The sequence below is a fragment of the Leishmania infantum genome, chromosome 33 (assembly GCF_000002875.2).
Source record: "Leishmania infantum JPCM5 genome chromosome 33".
Lineage (NCBI taxonomy): Eukaryota > Euglenozoa > Kinetoplastea > Trypanosomatida > Trypanosomatidae > Leishmania > Leishmania infantum.
In genome coordinates this window covers 70,064-93,078 of record NC_009417.2, presented here as the reverse complement: position 1 = coordinate 93,078, position 23,015 = coordinate 70,064, and the positions used below count along the sequence as shown (strand labels likewise).

The 23,015-nt window shown below is 58.8% G+C and overlaps 6 protein-coding genes and 1 non-coding gene across 7 annotated transcripts; all 7 read left to right on the top strand.

Moving 5' to 3' along the window:
• The first annotated feature begins 1,126 nt into the window (after positions 1-1,126).
• LINJ_33_snoRNA1 lies at positions 1,127-1,207 on the top strand. Its single transcript, XR_001203192.1, has one exon. It is a non-coding gene (small nucleolar RNA).
• Positions 1,208-3,503: 2,296 nt separating this feature from the next.
• Positions 3,504-5,039, top strand: LINJ_33_0300 (conserved hypothetical protein; the record flags this gene model as incomplete). The annotated part of the gene is made up of 1 exon (XM_001468077.1): positions 3,504-5,039. One exon carries the CDS (start codon positions 3,504-3,506, stop codon positions 5,037-5,039), a length of 1,536 nt encoding a protein of 511 aa, XP_001468114.1.
• A 1,175-nt stretch (positions 5,040-6,214) lies between these two features.
• Positions 6,215-7,282, top strand: LINJ_33_0290 (conserved hypothetical protein; the record flags this gene model as incomplete). The annotated part of the gene is made up of 1 exon (XM_003392680.1): positions 6,215-7,282. One exon carries the CDS (start codon positions 6,215-6,217, stop codon positions 7,280-7,282), a length of 1,068 nt encoding a protein of 355 aa, XP_003392728.1.
• A 3,680-nt stretch (positions 7,283-10,962) lies between these two features.
• LINJ_33_0280 (HNRNPA) lies at positions 10,963-11,946 on the top strand (the record flags this gene model as incomplete). Its single annotated transcript, XM_001468076.1, has 1 exon — positions 10,963-11,946. One exon carries the CDS (start codon positions 10,963-10,965, stop codon positions 11,944-11,946), a length of 984 nt encoding a protein of 327 aa, XP_001468113.1.
• A 1,528-nt stretch (positions 11,947-13,474) lies between these two features.
• On the top strand, positions 13,475-14,491 carry LINJ_33_0270 (conserved hypothetical protein; the record flags this gene model as incomplete). The annotated part of the gene is made up of 1 exon (XM_001468075.1): positions 13,475-14,491. The coding sequence occupies one exon, from the start codon at positions 13,475-13,477 to the stop codon at positions 14,489-14,491; it is 1,017 nt and encodes a 338-aa protein (XP_001468112.1).
• Positions 14,492-15,190: 699 nt separating this feature from the next.
• On the top strand, positions 15,191-16,543 carry TDR1 (thiol-dependent reductase 1; the record flags this gene model as incomplete). Its single annotated transcript, XM_001468074.1, has 1 exon — positions 15,191-16,543. The coding sequence occupies one exon, from the start codon at positions 15,191-15,193 to the stop codon at positions 16,541-16,543; it is 1,353 nt and encodes a 450-aa protein (XP_001468111.1).
• Positions 16,544-18,282: 1,739 nt separating this feature from the next.
• LINJ_33_0250 (adenosine deaminase-like protein) lies at positions 18,283-20,088 on the top strand (the record flags this gene model as incomplete). Its single annotated transcript, XM_001468073.1, has 1 exon — positions 18,283-20,088. The coding sequence occupies one exon, from the start codon at positions 18,283-18,285 to the stop codon at positions 20,086-20,088; it is 1,806 nt and encodes a 601-aa protein (XP_001468110.1).
• Positions 20,089-23,015: the final 2,927 nt, after the last annotated feature.

Sequence of the window (23,015 nt, the reverse complement as noted above, 5' to 3'; positions counted from 1 at the left end):
CTTGTGTTTCTGCTAGACTTCCTGAGCAAGCGAGACTTCATCGTCACACGCGCAGACTTCGCGTTCCAGTGTGGATGCTGTGTGGCACGCTTAGCTCATTCAGGTGATTGACACGAGCACAAAGCGGCGCGCCGGGAAGGGGAGTGTGCATCGATGTATGCATGCATGTATGTGTGTGTGCGTGCCTGACTGTTTGCCCGTATGAGTGAGTGACGTGTGGTGCCTACTGCTCTTGCGACTGCGCATCCCCTCTCTGTTTCGGCTTCGTATTTGATTGCCTTTGAAAAAAAAAACTGCAATCCAACCTCCCTCCCCGCGTGCTTCTTCCCTTCCCCGATTTCATTCAATACAATGGCTGGGCCCATAAGGAAGCGATGCGCCAACGCACAGGTCTTTTTGTTATCGAGGGATACCACTGATGGGCACACCGGCAGATATATGTACAGACGCTGAGAGTGGCAGGAGCCCGTGAGCTGCATCAAAGGGGCTGCTAAGGACCCTTCTTTGTGCACTATATATATCTTTTCATTGCTTCTGCCCCTCTGCGCACTCTTGTGTGTATGTTGGTGGTGCATCGAGCAGGTATCCGTGTGCGGATGCTGTGCCAGACCGCAGCCATGATGGAGGCTTCTTCCTTCAGGGATTCATCCATGTTTTGTGTTTGTTTTTTCTTCGATGGATCCTCACTGCCTACGAATGTCTCGCTCCGCCCTCTCCCAGCCGCTGGTCATCGGTCGGAGCGCCCCACGATTCTGTATCAGGAGAAAGGTGAAGATAAACGGAGTTGGGCAGAAAAGGGAATCCCCTCCCCACTGAAGCCTTCCTGGTTGCGGCGCCGCTGAGGGATTAAGAAGTGATGAGAATACACACACTGTGCCCATGCACAGTCCACGCTGTCACCGTCTAGTAGAGTGGCTTGCTGGCTCTTGTGCCCCCTGAAACTGGTGTTGGAACGTGGGAAACGCGACGATACATAGGCGAGAGACTCGATATTGTTGACCAAAACAAGTGCACGTGCACCGTCTCTTACTTCGTCACTTTTCCACCACATAACACAACGATAGAGAGATGCGCGCTGCGTGTGCGTGTGTTGCGACTGAGCGCGCGTGTGATGATGTACAGAGTGTGCGAAGACGCATGTCGCGTAGCCGCCGGCTGTGCGCGCCTGACGAACTACTGTATTTCACGGGTGAACAATCTCTGATGCGCGTTGGGCTTCTGCGTGTGGTGGCGCGCGTGTGCGGTGCTGGTTGTTGTGCGGAGAAGGGGATGTGTGCGGGCCGCGGCGATGATGCAGACACATCAATACTCACTCTGACGTGTGCGTGGCGGTGGACCGCTGCGCACTGTGCGGATACAAGGATAACATGCACTACCAGCTGATGGCCGTTGGGTGCTGTGTGGGGTTGCTGGCCCCGGGTGTGGTGTGTGGGCGCCGCGCGGCGTGTGCTGGCCGTGGTGCTGGTGTCTTGCGGCGCGTCCTGGCGCCGCCGTATGGGCGATGTGGAGAGCTCGAGCGTCGCTGCCGGCACCGCTTTTGCGGAACTGCATGATTACATTGCGTCTTCCACCTAACGACCGTCGATGATTACATGCGATGCAAGTGAATACTATACTACACCGATATCCGAGGATGACGTTCTGCGCGTGCATGCGTGCGTGTGCGTGCACGGCACGCTGTGATGACTGGATGAGTTATTGTTTGCACATTTACCGAGCCTTCGTGGCCCGTGAGCGACTGTATAACCTCTAAGAACACCAGCTGATGCGTGCGTGAGTGCGTGTGCATGTGTGCCGATGCCGTTACTGCTGCCGCCTGCACCTTCCGGGCAGGATGCCGCCCTTGCGCCCTTGGCGACTGTGTCCAATCGGTGGTGCGAGATGCGCGCTGCGTGTGCGTGTGTTGCGACTGAGCGCGCGTGTGATGATGTACAGAGTGTGCGAAGACGCATGTCGCGTAGCCGCCGGCTGTGCGCGCCTGACGAACTACTGTATTTCACGGGTGAACAATCTCTGATGCGCGTTGGGCTTCTGCGTGTGGTGGCGCGCGTGTGCGGTGCTGGTTGTTGTGCGGAGGAGGGGATGTGCGCGGGCCGCGGCGATGATGCAGACACATCAATACTCACTCTGACGTGTGCGTGGCGGTGGACCGCTGCGCACTGTGCGGATACAAGGATAACATGCACTACCAGCTGATGGCCGTTGGGTGCTGTGTGCGGTTGCTGTTTTGATGAATGTGTGTGGCTCGGTGCCAGGGTTACGTCGTCAGAGATGTCTGCGTTTGGGACAGTAAACGGATATATATGTTTTCGCGTACGTGCAGTAGAGGGCTCTGCATACTTTTTCTTTTTGGAAGCGAGCTGTGTGTTCCCTTGTGGAAAGTCGGGTTGGTGACATAGGGCTGTTGCAGCGGCGACGTTGAAAGTGAAGGTAGAGGAGGTACGCGGAGGTGCAATATCCTGAATGGTAGGATGCTCGCACGGTTTCTTCATGCCTCTTAGGCCTTTTTTTTGCTGAAGCCACGGACGAATTTCTTTCGACGTGACGGCCGGACGCTCTTGTGCTGTAGGTGCTTTACATCTACGGAGCCGATGCTGAGCTTTTCCTTGTTGCTGGGGAAGCTTTTTTTGTGCACCACACGCTTCTTTTTGAGTGAGATGAAAGAGCAGAGGCGGGGGTCTCCTGTTTGGGTGCAGAGTGCATGTTGCGTGCTCACCGAATGAAACGATTGACATCTCTGCCAGTGAGTGGGGAGCTTTCAGCGTACTTTGTGCCCGACGTGCGCCTCTCGTAGCTACTTCTCTCTCGCGAAGGCTGTGGCACGGAACACCTCACTCTCTGCGTGGATGCTTGCTAGGATGGAAAAGATCGCTCAAATTTGTGCTTCCTCTTCCGCTCCCGCTGCAGTGCTGCTGACTGTGTAGCGGGATATGGTATGTCTCGCTGCATGTGGCAGCGCGTCGCGCACCGGTTTCTTCCGCCTCTGTTCATGCTTTGCGTATTCATGTGTTGTAGAGGTAACCGCGATCCGTGTTTCCTGCACATATTCTGCCCCTCAACTGTTTATCCTCCTCCTTCTCGTGGACGCACGTGTGCGCGGTCTTGCGGTAGGTGTGTGTGGTGTGGTCCTGCAGTGCACCGACGGAGGACCCGCTGAGACTCACCGCCAGCAGCATATTCGCATCTCTCTCCACTCCTCTGCCACTCGCCACACGTTTCATCTTTCCTCTGCGAAAACAAGAAAGCACGTAGAGAAAGTGTGAGGGCAGTGCGAAGTCTGTGAAGGCTGTTTGGCACGCTCGCCGCTTTCCTCGTTCTCCTTGTGTTTTACCGCATTCGCATCGTGTGGCGGCACCTCTTCCGACCTGCCAGCCTTCTATCTGTCTCTGCGTACGATGTCTGCCCCACTCGACATTCGCGGCGCGGCGGCGAGCTCCGCGGGCAGGCCCGGGGAGACAGTGGCGCCACCCACAACGGCCACTGGCCGCCCACACACGGAGGTGATGGCCGGCGGCTCGCAACCTCACCGCAAGCGACCTCGGCAAGGCGTTCTCGTCGATCCCCTCTCTCGTGAGATTTATCAGATGGTGGTGCGCCAGCTTCACCACGACGGGTTTCTGGCCGCTGCTTCTGCCGTCTGTGACGCCACCGGGGTCGTGGTGGGTAACGTGGAGGATGAAGGCGACCGCCTCGCACGCGTCGTGGCGGCGGGACTAAGTGTCAATGAAATGGAGCGGCGTGCTGAGGAGGAGTTTCAATTCACGCAGGTGGTGGAACGCTTTCTGAGCGCATCGAAACTGTACATGCCGCTGTCGTTGTCCAGCCGCTGGTTGGTGGGACGTCGATGCTTGCGGATGCGAGAGCGCTTCATGTCAGCTTCTCTCGGCGGCGTTGTGCGAGACATTTCTTTTTCTCCAGATGGCGCCTACGTTGCGTGCGCCGGCACCAACGGACTTGCGGCCATTTTTTCACTGGAGACGATTGAGGATTTAAGCGCACTGGACGAGGCGCGTGCTGCGAACCGCGCGAGGGCGCTTGATGGCAGCCGTGACGCTGGAAGCTTCGGCAGTGGTGAGACCGCTCCTAAAGGGTCCGCTATCCGCAATGCCAACGAGGTAACGGAGCTTGCGATGGTGCGGCGCTTTCACGAGCATACGCAGTCAGTCGAGGTGATGCGCTTCCACCCCACGAAACCAATTGTGCTCTCTGGCGGACGCGAAGGCATTCTTTACTTGCGAAACTACGCTTATCCTGACTCGAAGGTGGTGCTGAAGATTCACGACACCGTCCCCATTCGCGACGCTTCTTTTCACCCGTCTGGCGAGTACATTGTTGTGGCAGCAAATCACCATCTGCCTCGGCTGATCAACGTACGCACGGAGAAGGTGCTCACGCCGCCTGGGACCTACGCGTCCTCGACTGCCCACACAGGGCCACAATGGGAGAGCGAAGATAGCGGCTCTACAGCTACCTCGTACCGGCCCACCGACCGTGGGGCACAGCACAGCGCGGCGCTGTCGTCGGTTTGCTTTGCTCCTGACGGGCGAACCATGATGAGCACAAGCCTTGATGGTACCTGGATGCTTTACGACGGCGTGAGCGGGCGCGTGATCTACCGTGCTGAGAACGCGCATTCTGGCGTGCCTGTCACAAGCGTCGTGTACAGCCGAACAGGCAACGTTGTGCTAACGGCGGGTATGGACTCTACGGCACGCCTGTGGGACCTTAGGCGGCTCCATGCAACGTCGCGCAACTACCAAAGCCCAGAGGTAACCTCTTTCGGCGAGCCCACCAAGTGTGAATGCCGCAGCATACGGGCCGTGTTCTCCGCCAACGAAAGCCACGTGCATTGCCACGACTCTACTCTTCTCGCTGTGCACAGCTACTGCGTGTACACTGGGGCGGTGGACTGCACTGTGACAACACAGCCGAGCTTTATGCAAAGGGGGCTTGCCGCCAGCCCGTGGGCCAACTGTATTGTCACAGGAGGTGACGACAGTCGACTGCGTCTGTGGACCCCAGCGTGGCTTCCATCTTGAGGAAGCGTGTGTGTATGTGTGTGCGCGTTTGTGCTTGTGTTGATGTCGCTGTCTATGTTTGTGTGCGTGATCGGGCAGGTGGGAGGGTACACAGGCGATGGCTACCAGCACTTCGCCTTGAACGTTAATGGATACGATTGCGTACCGGAGGACAGCACGGCGCAAAGAAAAGAGACGATGCGAATGAAACAAAGGGGGGGGACGCCTGGTGCAATGGAAGACGGTGGGGTGGGGGGGCGGCAGACCCTTTCTTGTGACTCCCAACGCGCATGGCGTCGGCAGAGACGACCCCGATTTGTTTCGCTCTGCCATGCATGGTGTTCGTGGGTGCTCGAGAAAACGCAAGGATCCGTAGCATCAACAACGAAGGCGGATCAGAAGAGTGTTTCCATACTCTTTCAGCTAGCTGCCTTCCTCTCTCTTCGGACATCGGCATACCTGTTTCGCGCTACTACTGGTGATGCTGGAGAGGACTGCGATCGAGGAAGGGTGAAAAGGGAGAGAGAAGCGGCTAGTAAAAAAGAGGAACGTGACCAAGTAATGGAGCGCTGCCACAGGGGAAGGCCACGCACGTATCACTTAGAAACACGCGCACGCGTCGTCTCTTTCTTCCCCTATTTTCGTTTGCGGTAGCGCACCGCTTTTATCGGTCCTGTTCCCTCATGCCGGCCAACCTTCAGTTTTTCATGCCTCCTACCTCCGCTTCCCTTCGATCTCCTTGGCACTCCGCCTCTCTCGATGCGCACCGGCACACCGGCACACACACCATCGTGTGCAAAGAAGAAGGGGACGCCCCTGTGCTCCCTGCTTGTGCCTTTTGTTGCGTTCATATAAGCTGCGTACTCTTTCACTCCTGGAGGTTTGGCGTGTGTGCGTGCGTGTGTGGACTCTTCTCGGCGTGCGGTGTGGCTGCTTCTGCTGCTGCCGTTGCGGGCCCTTCACCGTTGTGTTTGTTTTCGTGCCACAACACACCCGAGCTCCCTCCTTTCCCATAGTTTTGTGTGCTGGCGGTGCAGGCCTTTGCCGCTGCTCTTTGCCAGTGTGCTTGTATTTGTTGACGTTTTTCTTACTCGAGGTACGCGGGGCCCGCAGATCTGTTTTGCTCACTTGCTCACACCCTTTTCTGCCCGTAGATATTTTTCTCTGCTGCAGCTCTGCCGCTGCTTTCCGTCGCCATGAAGTTCATTCTCCACTCTCTCTCCTACTACCTTAAGGAGTACCCACTCCGCACCAACATGGCACTCAGCACCACGATCGGCTTTTGCGGGGATGTTGTGTGCCAGACAATCTACGAGCCATGGCTGCAGTCGCGCCCACCTCTGACGCGTGAGCGGCTGCCCAACGAGAGCCAGAACTCACCGTTCCTAATAACCGTTCAGTCTCCGTTTCTCTGCGCTCGTCAGCGATGGCGTGCATGCCAAGCGGATCGTGGCACGGCGGTGCCGTCCCCTGCTGATGGGGCGACGAAAAATGCGTCGCCGCCGGCTTCCTCCTCGGCGGCGGGCGGCAATACCACCATACTTCTTGACCTTCGTCGCAGCATGATCTTCTGCAGCTTTACCTTTCTCTTCGGCGTACCGTACTTCCTGTGGGTGTACCGCCATCTGGACCGCCTCATCAATCCGGCTGCCATCACCAAGCGTAGAGCCATTGGGAAGGGGTTTCTCAGCTACATCGCGGCGCAGCTGACAAGCCCGATTTACCTCACCTACGTCACCGCCATGGACCACTTCTTCATATACCGCGACGGCCGCGATGGACGGCGGCGCGTGATGGCGATTCCGATGAATACGGTTCCCAAGGCTCAAGAGCATGTCGTGGTGGCCGGCGACGACGACGCAGGCATGACTGACGCGCAGAAGGGCACCGGGCGTTTTCGCTTTGTGTTTAGCCCCTTCCGCAACACCATAAGTGAGCTGGATCAGACCACAATCCACAAAATGGGCTATTACTACCGCATCGTCGACAATCACAACTTTAACTTCCACGAATACTTCACGTGCGTGTCGGTGGATGTGAGGCGCAAACTCATCTACGACTTCCCCGACATCATGAAGTATGCGCTGGCCTTCTGGTCGCTCAACTGGCTCCCGATGTTCTATTACATCCCAGGCCACTTCCGCCTCGCCTACTCGTCTGGCGTGCAGGTGGTGTGGAGCGGGATTATGTCTTACATCCTGCATCGCTCTAAGAAGGTGGACGGCGAGGACGCTAGCATGAAGCAGCCCCTGCACACGCTGTAGAAAGGGACTACTATCAACGAGAAAGGGGTGTCCACCTGTGAAAACTTGATCTGGAAGAGGCGCTACTTGACCGAGGTCTGTGGGGCGCTGATGTGATAATCCCTGTGTTTCAGCCAATAAATGAAAACGCATGCAGCACCCAAAAGGAGGGACGGCCTTCGCGCCGTTCGCGGTGATTTCGTCAAGTTGTCGCAGCCTGACATCGCGCAAGGCTTTTACCACTGCGTCGCACGTGATCGCCGCAACTCACAGCCTCCGTTATGCCGTCGCTTCTCCCTTATTTTTCTTTTTTTTCGACGTCTGCTCCTCCCCCACCTGCCTGGGTGTGCGGGTTGTTACTTTGCGCGACAGGTGCTGGCTTGCTCGATCGTAGAACGCGTGCGTGCCCGCGATGAGCCCTTCGTGGAGTACACGGTGCTGAATGCCATTGAGCGCCACGGCTAACCATCACACCGTCTCATTCCAAGCGCACGTGAGAGGGAAGGTGACACAGTGACTGCGGCTGATCCACAACGCGCTGCTGGTGGGCATAGGCTTGCGGCTGCGGTTTGTGGCGCGCGTGGCAGCGGTGCACACCAACAAAAGGCCAAATTATGAGGGCTCTGTCGTGTGCTCGGGATGCGCGCGTGGAGAGATACTTTGGCTACGGCGAAAGACATAGTTGAAGCTGCAGGGCTGCATTACCCACTGCAGCGATGATTTTCGCAACTGTCACAAATTCCTTTACGATTTGGGCGACACGAGTGGCTATTCTCACACGCACACACACGCTCCTCCTTCGGCCTCCGATCTGAACCAGACGTGGGGGCTGTATTGTATGTACACGCACTCCCACCACACCAATGCGTGAGCCTAATATAATGCTTCACCCGCTGCTGCACATTTGTTTCTCTCTGCTCTCTTTACGTGTGCATTGAGTAAGGGATATGTGCGCCCGCGCGTGTGTCTCCACAGCTACTGCTTCGATGCCCCTTGCGCTTCTGCCGTTCCTTCGCCCCTCCCTTCTTTCCCGTCTGTTCTCCCCAGCCACGCCGAAGGAGAACGAGTGAACAGAGGTGAGAGAGACTTCCTAGTGCTAATGGCGTTGTTGTTTTCTTTGTTTTTCCTTCCTTTCTTCGCCGTGATCATTTAGGACACCTCAGTGCGTGGTATCTCGGTGCTCAGTACACCCCTACTCGCTCTGTCGGCGCGGGGGAGGGAGTGGGGGCGGGGAAGCCAAGCAGCCCTCCCTTCCTGTGCCTGCGAAATGCCGAGCCCACCGCTGGTGATGACAGGGTGAAGCGCCTGCCGCCTAGGCAGGTGGGTGCGACGTATCACTGCGGATGTCGGCGGTCAGGTCCTGGACGGGGATGCGTCGGAGCGACCGGCGACAGAGAGCACGCTTGCGCCACCCATGCGATGGGCCGAGGTGCCAGCATGTCTCGAGTGCATCTCACGCGCCCCTCGCACTGCCTACTGGTTGGGGCAGCCTGGGCGTCACGCCGAGGTGTAGGGACGGGGGGGTGGTTGTGGTGGTGCACCCGGGGTGGCGACCGGCATGATGGGGGAGCGGCTATGAGGCGACCCGCGGAGCGGGGAGGGGTGGGCGCAGCTCGAGACGGGGGCCGTGCTGAGGTGGCTGGGTCGGGGCATTGCTTGCATGCGTGCGTGTCTCGGGCTGCTTCGCGCCAGGCGATGGGGCCTGTGGCACGCCGGGGGCCGAGCGGAGCTTGGCTCATGCTGTGTGGCAGCGAATGTGCACATGTTGAATTAGAGTAAAACTTGGTGAGCCCTTCTTCGTTTTTCGATCGATGCCCATCAGCTGTGTTTTGCTCTCTATTGGTGTCCTCGCCCTTTTAGTATGCGTTTAACACGTTCCTTCTTGGCCTTCCCGCCTTTAATCGTCGTTCTTGAAGCGGATAGTCGGGCCGTTTTGATTTTTTTCCTGTTAACCTCTCTCTCTCTCGCTCGCTGGCTTCTCTTCATCTTTGTTTTGTTTTCGTTTCCTGTTATTCGCAGTTTCGCCATCGCTCTGCTGCCCCAGCTCCTCTCCTGGCTCGTCTCTTTCTCTTGTCAACACGGACTGCGGCTCTGGCGATGATGGTGATGGCAGTGATACATATGTATGATAGTGGATCCGTTCTGTGGACCATGAATGCCGACGACTCACTCTCGCTCTTTCTTCTCTTTGCCCCCTTATCTCTTTTCCTTTCCACGCCAAGAGAGTACACCAGCCTCATGCGCGCGGGAGCAGCAGACACCCTGTTTCTCTATTTCTTGTGAGTTTTTTGTGGGTGTCTTGTATTGTGCAACCTTTGTACGCTGCTATCCGGACATGGCGGTGCGACAGGATCGGGGAGGGAGGACGATCAAGTTTTCGTTGCCCACTAGAAGCGGGATCTCTAAGTAGCAGCTTTCCTTCTAGTTTACATTTCCTTTGAGAATGGGCCTCAGTGCCACACGGTGACCCCTTCTCGTTGTTTCCACTGCCCGTGTCCCCAGAGTACGCCTCACCTTCCTATCCGACCCCCTTCATGCCTCCATCAGGTGCGACTAGAAGCTGAAAGGACGGGTGGCGCCGCACTCCTGCCCGTACACAAGGACAGGCATATAGGCACATCGATGCTCCTGCATGAAAGATGCACTCCATCCCTGGTGGTATGGTTCCATCGGTGTTTAGCGCCCCGGCCGCACCCATAACCCAGAAGTCGAATCGGTTGAGACGAATACTCTGTGACTCCCCGATGGCCTCGGTGCAACTCCTCCTCTGCTGCCATCTCTCCCCTCTTGCGCGCTGGCCAAGGAATGGTAGTAGTGAGACACGAACGTTCACAGGAATGATGGTGGCAGAGGAAGGCGGCCCGAGTATTTCTAAGAATGTTGCGCAGGAGCGGAAGGAAAGTATGGCTCTGGTATTCCAACGTATACCATGGGAGCTGTTCTCTCACAGCGACAAGAAGAAAACGTTCATAGGAGGTCTCCTTCGTGAACTGACAGTGAAGGGCGACTTGCCATGTCAGCCTTCCCTTCAGGACAAAAGACGTATGCAGGGAGGGAGCAAGGCGTGTGAAACTCGCACCTACCGCCTGACTTGGCCTCCCCTTGTTCCCCTTCGTTTCTCGGTCAGTGTACAGGGCCCAGCTGTTGCGCGCAGTGTCATAGATTATTGAGACATGACCGTAGCGCCTCTTCTGCATCTCAAGACTAGACTTCTCTCCTGCCTTTACTGCGTCCCTCCTGCATTCCTTTTTTTTTTTGACATCTCTTTCTCTCTGTGCACGTGCGCGTGCCTGCGGGACCTTACCTGGCAGCGTATGCATGCATGTGCTTGTCTCGTTTCTCATCCCTACTTCTTTCCCAATCGCACAAGCCGTGGTAGATTTACGTTTGGAGAGCGAGATAGCGCAAGCGAAACACAGAAACGAACGAAGTGAATCGCGTCAAATCACGTAACAACGAGCGTGAGTGAAACGCAGCGGCACAGGCAGCCTTCTATCGGTGAGGTTTTGTGCGCTCCGCGCCGTCATCGCTGCGAAAGCCTCACACCTGTATTGGGGGAGGGCGTTTGCATCATCAGGCGCACTTTGCCACATCTCGTGCTCGGGCGCCTACTCTGGGACGACGTGGGCACGAGTGGGCCCTGCGCTACACGTACGATTCGTGTTTGGTTTTCAGTGAGAGCAGCGCAAGACAGCGAAAGAATGCTGCGCCGCAGCTTTGCACCGTTGCTGACCCGCGCGACCGCTGTGTGTCTGCAAGGCTGGGGTAAGACCGGTGGTGGCGGCGGCTGGGGTAGCGCTGGCAACTCGACCTCCGCAGGCGGCTGGGGTAGCGCTGGCGACACGACCTCCGCAGGCGGCTGGGGCAGCGCTGGCGACTCGACCTCCGCAGGCGGCTGGGGCAGCGCTGGCGACACGACCTCCGCAGGCGGCTGGGGCAGCGCTGGTAACTCGACCTCCGCAGGCGGCTGGGGCAGCGCTGGCGGTCGCGGCCGCGGTTGCGGGTCGCGTGGAAAGAGCGGCTGGGGCGCTAAGGAGAGCTCTGATGGCTGGGGCGGTGGGCGAGGCGGCGGTCAGTCGGGCTGGGGTGGTGACGGTGGCTGGAGAGACGCTCCGACCGGAGGCCGGCAGCGCGGTGCGCGTGGTAACTTTCGGCGCGGCCGCGGTGGCAGTGGTGGTGGCGTATGGGGACAGCCAGCCGCCGCTGACGAGGAGGCTTGGAATGCAGCACCGCCCAGCTTCCAACCACCGGTGCGCCGAGTTGACCCGCTGACGCTTACGGCGGTTGAGGTGGAGGTCGATGGGGTAAAAAAGCTAGTTGGGCAGCGCGTGCAGGTGTCGGGCTTATCAGACGAAACCACATGGCACACCTTGAAGGACCACCTCCGGCAGGCCGGCGACATCACGTTCTGCCGCCTCTTCTCTGGAGGTCGGGGCATGGTGGAGTTCGCTGTCCCCGAAGATGCCGCCCGCTGCATCACGGAACTGCAGGCTTCTGAACTGGAGGGAGCTACGCTGTACCTTCGCGAAGATCGCGAGGATACCGTACTCATCAACACGAGACGCAAGATCCGAGATGCCCGTGATGCTCAGCTTCGCGCGCGCAAGGCGGAGGCCGAGAAGTCGCGCCGCGAGAAAGCGATAGCGCAGGGTGACGTCCCCAACGACTCGGCAGCAGCGCAGTGATGCCCGTCGGTGATGCGCGGCAGTCCTGGCAGCCCTCTTCCCTCTTTATCACCTCGGTTCTTTATTTTTTCTTGTGAACCACGTCCGCGCTACTCTCGTGTAGTGATGAAAGGCAGTGATTTAACAAGGAGCAGCGAAACCAGCCATGCTGTGCAGACGCGCGATTTGATCTGTACGAGATCACAGGCTCCTCTCACGCTCTTGCAGCAGACGCGTATGCTTGTCTGTTCGAGTATCTGTAGAGGTGCATGCTGCGCGTTCAACAGTACCGAGTACGCAGCTTCCTGAGCAGCCCGAAGCCGTCTGCTCGTGTGCGCTTCCCGCCGTGTCGCGTCTCTCAGTTCGACTGTCATGTTTTTGAGTGTCCAACCTCTGGTGGCGGTGTTCGTGCTTGGATGCTAACATGTTGTGCAGCGGCGTTTTCGTTGGTCAACCTTCACCCCCTCCCAGGGCTTTCGGCACAGTGCCGCTGGTACTCGCTCACTTAGTTGTGTTTCGTGTGTTACCAACGGCGCCCCCTTTTTCCTGCGCATTGGTTCTTTTTCAGATCGACGAGACCTAGGCGAACCATGAAAGGGGGTGCGCGACGCGTAGGGACCTGTGAGGAGGCAGGGTAGGAGGGATAGCTGAGTCGAGCACAGAAGAGAAGCAGCGACCACAGTTGGCAGAGTGGCGAGAGCATTGGTGACAGAACCCACGCGCACTGGCGTTTTGCGTCTCTCTTCGATGCGCCGCAACGTCGAATTTCGAATGCGCTGCTCACTGGCAGAACTTCAACTATGAGCTTTCCGCCTCTACGGGAGCGTATCAGGTGACGCACGGGTGCGCGGAGCGTTAATCATGTAGGCCGTCCCATGCACATCACTCATTGGTGTTCTCTGTTCCCTCCTCTGCCTTTCCTGTTGGTGAGGGCGTGCTGCAGCACAATGTTGTCGTTCCCCTCCTCCAACTCTCTCTTTTTCTTGCCCGTCTCTGAGTGCCTATTTCATTCGCTGCGGCTCCCGGTACGGTGCCGTGATGGCGCGCGCTACAGGTCAGATCTCCAACTCCTCACCTCCCGTGTCTGAGTGCTGTAGTGCCTCCGCCGTCTTCTTCGCTTGGTGTCTGTGTGCTGCCTTCGCCCTCCCCCTACACTGCGGCTGCCGCACTTCGTCTCTTCACCTTTGAAGTTGGCCAAACCGAACTCTTCCCTCATCCCCTCCACACATCCGCCCGCTTGCAGCATACGCAGCTGCACCTCTGCCAGTGGTTTCGCAGGAGTTCGAGAAGAACGTCTGCTAGGCGCGGCTACGTTGCCTGAGCCTGGCTCACAGCGGGAAAGATTGAACCCTGGACGCCGAGCTTCAAGGGGCATCTGTTTTCCCTCGGTTCCTTCATCCTTTCCCACATAACCTCGAAAGGCGACAGCGACGCCTCGCTTTCAGTGCGTGTGGACACAGAGGTGCATCACGAACGGTGAGACAGGATCACAAAGACACAAGAAACGGAAGTGGCACACGCTACTTGCGGGTCGTTGTGCGCCTGGAACATGAAGGCAGGGCAGCGTGTTCAGTTTTCGCTGACCAAACCGCGCGTGGAAAAGGTGATCGTGTGCTTGGGGTTCGTCGAAGGCTTAGACGCGCGCGAGAGCCGCGGCGCTGTTGCCACACGCGTTTCGCAGCACCTGCTGCTGCAATGCCGTCCCTCTCCGAGCGATGTACACAACCCGGATACCACACGGGCGCATGCACGCGATCGGCAGGGGCGTGCCCGCAACTTTTACGAGTCTTACACGATGCGGGCGCGACGTGGCCGGCTTGGCCGCACCGAGACCCTCCGCAGCCCACAAACATGGGACTCGAGTCGGGTGGTGGACTATATGGGGGTGTGGTGCGACCGATTGTTGCTTGGTGATGCCCGTTATCCTGTGCGGTGCGCACTTCTCGAGCCGCATGTGCCCGAAGTGATGTGGGGTGAGGCGGTTGCTCGCGTTGCCCAGTCTCATCGCCATCTGGACTCCACGGATGTTCTTGTTGTATCAGCATGTGGGGCACTGCCATTCGGTGTCGTGCGCTTGTGCACTGATGCCGCGGAGTCAGGCAACGCACGCCCACCGACATCTAACCTCGCCATGCCCGGCATCGCCACCTTGGAGGACGCGCTGCGGCTGTTTACACGCTCGACCAGCGGGCCTTCTCGTCTGCACATTGGTATCGGCTCTGAGCATGGCACCTGCGCGCCCTTTGCGCAGCACGAGACCCCACATGTGCAGCGTTTCTTAGTACCGCTGTGCAGTTTTGTGGCAGCCCTCTGGAGCGTGAGTCCCGTGAAGGCGTCCGAGTACGTCGCCTCCGTCACGGCTACACCGGAGACGTTGACGGAAGGCACAGCAAACAGGCGCCTTTGGCGCACAATGCAGCACTCTATGCTCTCCACCCGGGACTCTGCGGTCCTCAACGCCTACTACAAAGAAGATGTTCTCGACGCGCGCCTCAGCCGAAACCACACGCGTTACCTTGCCGAGACTCTCCTTCGACGCCTCGCTGACGAGGACAGCGCCGCTTGACAGCGGCTGCTGATGGCGATCAGAGGCCAACAGAAATCGACGAGCTCGGTTTTCTAGCGAATACACAACTTTTCAGCTCCGCTCCATGCGCCTGATGCCTGCGGCCCCTACCCTCACAGATATTCCTGTTTAGCATGTATGGCCCTGCCCACGGACACAGGCATGCAAATGCTCGCGGTGGCCGTACCATGAGCATAAGCGGCGCGTGTAGCATACCTATTCCACTCCCTGCTTTATGGACTTGCAGCGCAGTGATCCCATCGGCTCTCTGGGTGCTGCATTGCGTCCCATTTCGCCCATCTGCGCCACCCCGTTCGCGCGCGGCGCGCCTGTGCCTCCGGCGGTGCGAGGCGAAGTGAGCCCACGCGTACGCGTCTCCAATCGTCTCATCTACTCCCCACCCCGCATCTCCCCCCCCCTCCATCATCTCCCGCCTTTTTCTCGCTCGCTTGGTGCTGTCCACGTGAGTGGATGTGTTTGCTGCCTGTCAGCCGAGCACCACAGCAAGCAGGTTCCCTGCAGCCCTTTCGCTTCCGCTCCCCAGCCCATCTTTTTTCTCTGTTTGTTTTTCTGTTCTCCCCTACGGTCTCTCACCATCTCTCCCGTTAGAAGTGCGCCCGCTGCGTGTTGCTGCTGACGCTCCCCACTCATCTTGCACCGTCGATCCACAACTAAGCCACTGCGTGCCTGGCGTCGAGGATGGCCGCCCGCGCGCTAAAGCTATACGTGTCGGCAACGTGCCCGTTCTGCCACCGCGTGGAGATCGTCGCACGGGAGAAGCAGGTCTCATACGATCGCGTTGCTGTTGGGCTGCGCGAGGAGATGCCGCAATGGTACAAGCAGATTAACCCGCGTGAGACAGTGCCGACGCTGGAAGTCGGCAATGCGGATAAGCGGTTTATGTTCGAGTCGATGCTGATCGCGCAGTACCTGGACAACAGTGGCGCGCCCGCGGGCGCGCTGATGGGTTCCTCGGCAGCGCAACGGCACCAGATTGAGTTCTTCCTCGCACAGGTCGGCGATTTCATTGGCGCTGCGCACGGGCTGCTCCGCGATCCGCTGAGTGGTGAAAAGCGCAAGGCCATGGATGACAACGCGGCGTACGTGGACGGGCTGCTCGCGGCGAACCAGACGACGGGGCCATACTACTGCGACGGCGAGTTCACGATGGCGGACGTTGCGCTTGTGCCGTTCCTGGTGCGGCTGAAACCTGCTCTGATGTACTACGCCGGGTACGACGTGTTCTGCAAGGCGCCACGGATGAAGGCGCTGTGGGCCGCTGCTGCGCAACGCGCGTCTGTGCGTGAGACTTCGCCGACGGCGGCGCAGTGCATCGAGAACTACCGCCACCTGGTGCCGGAGAGCGCGCCAATGATGGGCGCCAATGGTGGGCACGTCCTGTACAGCAATCTTTTCTGTCCTTTTGTGGACCGCGCACGCCTCGCGTCTGAGCTGCGCAAGTTCCAGATGCACATAGTGGAGGTGCCGCTGCATCCACAGCCGGAGTGGTACAAATATATCAATCCCCGCGATACGGTGCCTGCGCTGTTTACACCGAGCGGCGAGGCTGTACACGAGTCGCAGCTGATTGTTCAGTACATCGACTGCGTGGCGACGAAGGGTAGTGCGCTGGTGCCGCGTGGGGACGCGGAGAAGGAGTACGAGGTGGGTTTCTTCGTGGAAAACGCTGGGTATTTCGTTGGAGGACTGATGTCGTGGATCATCCGTGGTGGCGAGGATGCGAAGGCTGAGCTTCAGTGGGCTGCTGGCGAGCTCGAGCAGCAGCTGGCGAAGCACCCGTTTGGTGAGGGCCCCTTCTTCGGCGGCAAGCGGATGAACGCTGGCGATGTGGCTATTCTACCTTTCCTGGTCCGCGCAAAGGCGTTTATGCCGGAGTTTAGTGGTGGGTACGATCTCTTTGCCCACTTTCCGCTGCTGAATGGGCTGGCAGAGGCTGGCATGGCGACACCGGAGGCGAAGTCGGTGTTTCGTACACTGGAGGAGTACAAGGAGCACATCCGTAAGCGTCAACGGAGGGCCCAGAGCGGGTAAAGGCTCGTCGAGGGGATCGACGTGCCGACCATGCGAGGCTATTTGTTTTTGAGCTGCGCATCTGATCATGCATGTCTCTGTGCCGATCTCTGTGAGCGGTGTGCTCTACCAAAGCGGATTTCGGCTGCGAGGCTGCCATCGGCTCCAAAATCGCACGTTAGTCGTAGTTCGTCTTCCTAAAACTGAAGCGCATGCACACCAACGCGAGTGAGGTTGGGCGGAGATGGGGAAGGTACCACCTGAGGGCGAGTAGCGGAGGAGCGTGTCGTCTTGGGCGCCGTTCTGTGTCTCGTAGCGACTTGTATGCTCATGTGATGCGAGGTTTTGTTTTCTTTTTTGAACTGTTATCGTGTTCACTGCCGGTTCGCGGGCCTCATGTTCGGCAACGTTCTAGTTTTTTTCGCTGCTCTGGGACGTGGGCGACTGCGGCAAAGCATGTCGTCGTGCTGAGCTCTTTTTCGCGTATGCTCAACTTTCCGCGAGTGTGTGGCGGACATGCACTTTGGTAGTCTCGCGTGTTTGCGTCGAGGTGTCGTGCGGGGCAACGTGAGTGTTGGTGAAGTCGAATGACGCGCCCGTTGCCAGCTAGTTGCCGCACGCCAGGTGCCGCTCGCGTATGCGCTAGTTTTTACACGACGCCGGCGGCGCGTGCATTGTGCCTGCCGGTTTTATTTCCTCTGTATTTCTTTCGTCTTGTTTCCCCTCATGTCACCGTCCCCCAGCTGCCCTGCGCACACCTCCCCCACACTTCCGTGAGCGACCCGACTCACCCCTTCCCTCTCTCTCTCTGGATTACGCCCTGCTTCACGTCCCGCCACGTGCGGGGGGCCGTATGTGCTTGGTGCAGACGGTCTGTTGTGAGAGTGATGTACGGCTGCACTCACCAGCGCGAAGGAGGAGGGTGTGGGCTTGCAATGCTTCTTTTTCTTTGAATATTCTCGATTTTGTGTGCCGTTTTATCAGCACAGGCACAGAGGACTACTACATTCCCTCCCTCCCCCTCTCTCCACACAAATGGGGAAGGCTCGTGGCGGTGGGCACATCATTTGCTGGTGTCGTGCTCACGCGTGCATGTATGTGCCGGTGTGCTTGCCCGCTTGTTTTTACCTCTGGCGGCGAGGGCTGTCTGCGACGTGGCTTTCAGGAGCGTTGCTGATGCCTCTGCACCACTTTCCTCTCATAGAGACCGGGAGTGTGGCGCACGACCAGTAAGAGGGTGATGGCTCTCTTCGGGGCATCATGCAGCACTCTTGCGTTGCTTGATGGGGATGACACTCTCTCGAAGTGACACTGCGAGTGCCTGCGCCTCATACCCACCTCACACACCCTAATCTGCCTCTCTTCTCTTTTCCGTTTCATCCTTCGGTGTTTTCAGCTCTCTCCCATTCGTTGTCACGCGTCTTCGCGGCGTGTGCTTGGCGGCCGTAAGCGCTCGAGCGCAGGAAGGAGTCGACGGGGCACGTTTGGGCGAAGCCACCCGGGTCCCAACTGCGCTGCTCGCTGCTCTAGAGCATCCCACACTGCCAGTAACGCGGACGCTGTGATCAGGTAGGGCGCCGCAGCAGAGCGTCTTTCTGCAGCGCTTCGAGGAGTTGGCGCGTGAGTGCCCCCCTCCCTCCCCCTCCAAGTGGTGCGAGTGACGGCTGCTGCTAATCGGGTGATGCTTCGCTCGTTGTAAGCGACTCCTTTCCCTCCAGTCTCTCTCTCTCCTAGAGCGAAGTGCGCACTTGTCTGCCCTTATGGAGGCGAACGGCGCCAGCACGCCAGAGGAGAGAGCTGGACAGCTTAGGTGGATTGCCGATCATTTGTGGAGCGATACGCCTCATGGCGCCGTGCACCGTGCCGTGGAGGCGCAGCCCCAGCCGGTGTGGCTCCAGCTGTGGCATCGAGCTTTGGCGGACGGCGCACTGCGGCCGGGGCCGTCCTGTGCGTTGGCGGATACATCGGAGCAGGGGGCAAGCTCGAAGGGAAAGGAAAGCGCCGTTATTGTGGCTGCGTTTGTACTCAGCATCCCATACCTTGAATGCCCGTGCGCCGAAGAAGGAGGGGCCGTGAAGAGCGGCGCGAAAGCGGCAATGCGGCGCTACGTGTGTGTCTCGCTCGGATCAGGCTCCCGCTGCCTTGCCGCGCACGATGCACCCCCGTCTGACGCAGGCGAGAGGGTGAGACGACTCCTTGAACTACGTGACGGTCATGCCGAGGTGATGGCGCGTCGTGGCTTTATTGCTTTTCTGCTTGGGATAGCGGAGGCGAGCGCACGCTGCAGTGACCGCGCGTACGCCGACCTCTTCCTGCGCAGACGCAGCGGCGACTGCGATGCCGCCACGGCGGTCGGCGCTTCGGGCTCCCCGCAGTGGGAGCTGCGAGAGACGGCTGCACTGCACCTCGTATGCACTCGATGGATGTGCGGCTCGCTGGCTGCCGTGGCGGGAGGCTCAGGCCGTAGCGGACACCTCCTGTTGCGCGCTGCTTGTGGCTGCTGGCTCAACCCCACCATGCAATCGGAGGCTTCAGCAAAAGAGGCGGATTGTGCGTCTCCCACAGTCACTTATGTTGACAGACACGCCTTGGCTGCTCACTATTCGCCGCTCAACGGGGCTGCACCGCTTTTGCACGCTGCACGTGTGAAGCCCGGCAAAGGACGTGCAAACCTCTCGATGTCTTGCACAGATAAAGTCTGGCGGTGGCATGCGCTGGGGGTGCAAGGCCGTCGCCGAGCCCCTATCTTTCCTGTGCCAATGCGACTGTCCTCCATTCATGTTCTGCATCCTCCATTTAAGGACTTGGGGGATTTGCAGGCAGCAGCGGATAATGCAGCGGCCACCTTCCAGTGGCGAAGTCGTAGGTGTTGGCTTCACAAGGACAGCGACGCGACACTGCCATCGACTCCGAAGTTCGCCTTCTTTAGCAGTGCCGACTTTGCCGCTACAAGTCCGCTGGCAGCCGCGAAGTTACGCGATGCTGGTGCGTCCATTGACAGCAACTACTCGCGCAGCCGGTGGCTGTGCGTCAGGTCTGTGGTGGCTAGCCGAAAACGTGGCCGTGACGAGGAGGCGGAGGCACCGGCTTTAGGCAGCGCTACGTGCAGCTGGCAGTGCTTCCGTTCTGGGGGAGACCATGACTGCTCTCTCGTACTGAACACGAAGGCTGGGCTGCCGCAGGGAATGACAGGGCGCGTGTTGGCGCGACGCTGCAGCACGTCGCCAGAGATACCATGGCAGCAGTGCCCCCTCTCCCGTCCGTGGATGCATCATCGCGTAAGGCAGCTACAGGCGTCCCTCACAGAGATTGCACTGATCTCTGCGTCCATGAAGGCGAGTGCGGCTCCGGCATCGTACGCCATGGCTGCAATTGGCGAACGTGATGCTCAGACGATCATTGCTGACGCAGAGAATCTTTCCATGAGCCAGCGCGTGCATCGCCATCACCTGCAGCCACTGGGCACTGGTGACGACTCCATACGGCTTCTCTGGGCATCATCATCGCACATGGATGGCGCTGATCTACGCCTACGCGCCACGGAGAACTTCGAAGGCTCGCCGTGAAAATCTGCACCCGCGTGTGCGCATGCGTCAGCTTGTGAGAAGTGATGGTGGTGGTGGACTTTGCGGGCTCGAAAGGCAGCATCGTCGGACACCAACGGTACTCTCTGCGTGGCCGGTGCCGTTTCACAGCTCTTTCAAGGCAAAAAAAAACGAAATTTCAAACTGCGCTGATCATGGAAAAGGTTTAGGATGGGCCTCCGTCTTGTGCCCTCTTCTGGTCGCTGCTCCTGCAATGACGAGTGCGTTTTGTTTTGGGTACCCTCTGCTGCTCTTGGTGCGGTGGCACATGGGCCGCGCAATACTGCGAGTGGCAACGCGGAGTCGATGTGGGCACCTTGCTCTTGCCGCACTCTTCTGCGCCTCTCCCACTTTTCGCTGCCCTTGTTTGTCTTCGGCGGTTTCTCTCCTTACCTTCCTTGCCGATTGTGGCGTTGATGCGCATCTCCTCTTCTCCTCCGTATCCCGCCCCTACCTCTACGGCACGCGCCCGCTTACGTATAAAGACGATCCTGCGTCCGCATAGCCTTCCCTTCTATCTTTGCTCCCATCGCGTTGCTGCCCCCGTGGGCACCCTTGCCTGCCACATCTTCACGCACACGCGCTCCTGACGCCTCTTCCTATTCGACCGTTTGAGCGCTGGCCCACATTTTTCCTTTTCTCTCTCTTCTTGCTAGTGCGTGTGTGCTCGGCGTTGGTTTCTCGCTCTCCATCTTTGCACCGCGTGTAGGACGCACGAGCACGTCTGCTCAGTGGCTGGCCAGTCGACGCTCGGAGTCGCGTGTGTGTGAGTGGGGTCTACGGACGCCAGCGAAGGATACACGCGCGCGCAGCCGTTGCGCCCCTAAAGCTGCTGTGTGCACGTGCTGCCCGCCGCAGCGGGCATGGTGTATCACATCCAGGCACGGCATCCAGGGGCGAGAATAGCGTGGGCGATAAGCGAAAAAGGCGCGCAGGGGATGCACACGGATCAGCGCCGCAGTGCATGTGTGCGACGCATGCGCCATCTCGTACGCCCGACCGGGTGGGCTGGTGCGGCGGTGGCGGCGGAAGCATGGCGAGGGCGCCCCGAGCCACGCCATGGAGTCATCGGGAGTCCACTGTGGAGGGTCTCCACCCGGCCTTGTGCCGGGGCTTGAAGCGAGTCAGGGAGAAGCACGGCAGACATGCTGGCAGAGTGCAGGGTCTCCGAGGGCCCTGGCCTGCGGCCGGCCGACTTCCTCCCTGAGCTCATCCGGCATGACCCTAGACCACCCCCTGTTACCCGCACGCCGCACACCACCGGCTCCGCCCTCGAGCAGGACGCTGGGTGCGGCTCGCCTTGATCATGGCCGTGCCGTCCAGGCAGGTGGGCCTGGAGCCGCTCGCGCCGCGCGCACGGGGAGTATGGAGCGGAGGAAGGACACGAGGCGCCCGCTAGACGCACGCCCGGATGCGACGGCAGAGGCCCCGCCCTAGACGGCGAGGATTTCGCTGTGGTGCAGCAGAGGCCGGCGAGCTGTGCCTGCATGCGCGTATTCGTTGACTTGTTCCGGGTGTAGAATGGACACGCTCAGAACGCAAAAGCCTCCTGTGTGTACTTGACCAGTTTTTCTCCTTTCCGCTGGTGTTGTCGCCGAACCTCATTGGATGAGAAAGCTCCGTGATGCGCGGTCGGCGATGCCTTTGTTGTCTGCCCACGTGCTTGAGGAAGTCGCTGTAAAGGGCTTCGCGGTTGCGTCTGAGACTGCGTGTAGGTGCGGGAAGGAGGTGGATCGTGCGGATCTGTGTAAAGAGACGGCCGTACTCGTTTATGTTCTTTAGTCCTGCTCCTCGCTATTCTCTGCTCCCTCTGTACTGTTTTCCTTTTCTTTATTCTTTTTGACGTGATGCATGGGCGGTTTTTGGCAGGACTTTCGAGATGGCTCACGAGAAACGGTTGTGACTTCGCTTCTCTGTAGTGGCTTCGGAAGCCGCGAACAGAAAAATACTAACGTGAAAATGCCTAGCGAAACGGCAACATTAAATGCAGCAGCGACGCGGAGTGAGAGAGGCGTATGGGAATGCCAGCGCATCACGCCACATTCGTACATGATGCACCTCTTCGGTGAGCGGATGTGCACATGTAGCTTTTCCGACTATTGGACGAGGCCTCTGAGGTATGGGAAGTGAAAGAGACCGCTTTCTTCCCAATTAGCGGGGCTTCGCCGCACTCAGTTTCATCCCCGAGCGTCTTGTGAGCTGATTCGCTGCCACGCAAAATGTGATCGGTGGCGAAAAGCACGGTGCCCGTGGTCCTCTCGCGTGTCCCTCCTGCTCCCTCTGTCATTTCGCTTGTGAAGCCTCCGCTTCTCCTTTCTCACTTCTCCGACTCTCTCTTCCTCGCCCATTCCTCGCGCTCCTCTCATCCTTTCCTCTGGGGCCCGTGTGTGCTTTCATCTACAACGACAACAAACAACGTTGTGTCGGAAAACAACAATAATGGGATGCTTTTCCTCGTGTGCGCGTGCTCCTCGGTGTACGCGTGTGTCTGTGGCGCTGTCAACACCGTCACCGCCCGTACAACACGCCCGCACATGACCTTCTATGCTGATCCGACCATTGGTTTGGGGTTGCTGCTCCCTTTCTGCTTTTTACTTTCCTTTGCGTGGCGGGTCGCGCTCTCGGAGTAAACCCGGCGTTCATCGCAGATTGATCGACTCTTGCTTCGTTGCTCTCCTTGTGTGAACTCGCCTCTACTATCTCAGGCTGTCTATACAGCACACGACAGGATCGTTTTCACTAGTATTGTTGCATCCTACCCCTCCTCATCCACTGGCGCACTTTGGCGTGCTGCACACTGCTGCTACTCCCTGGCGCGCAGAGGAATGGCATCGAGACGTTTGCTGTAGGATACCCCAACGTGTACGAGCACCCGCTGTTCTTCACAGTCTCGCTATTGAGCGGCGCCA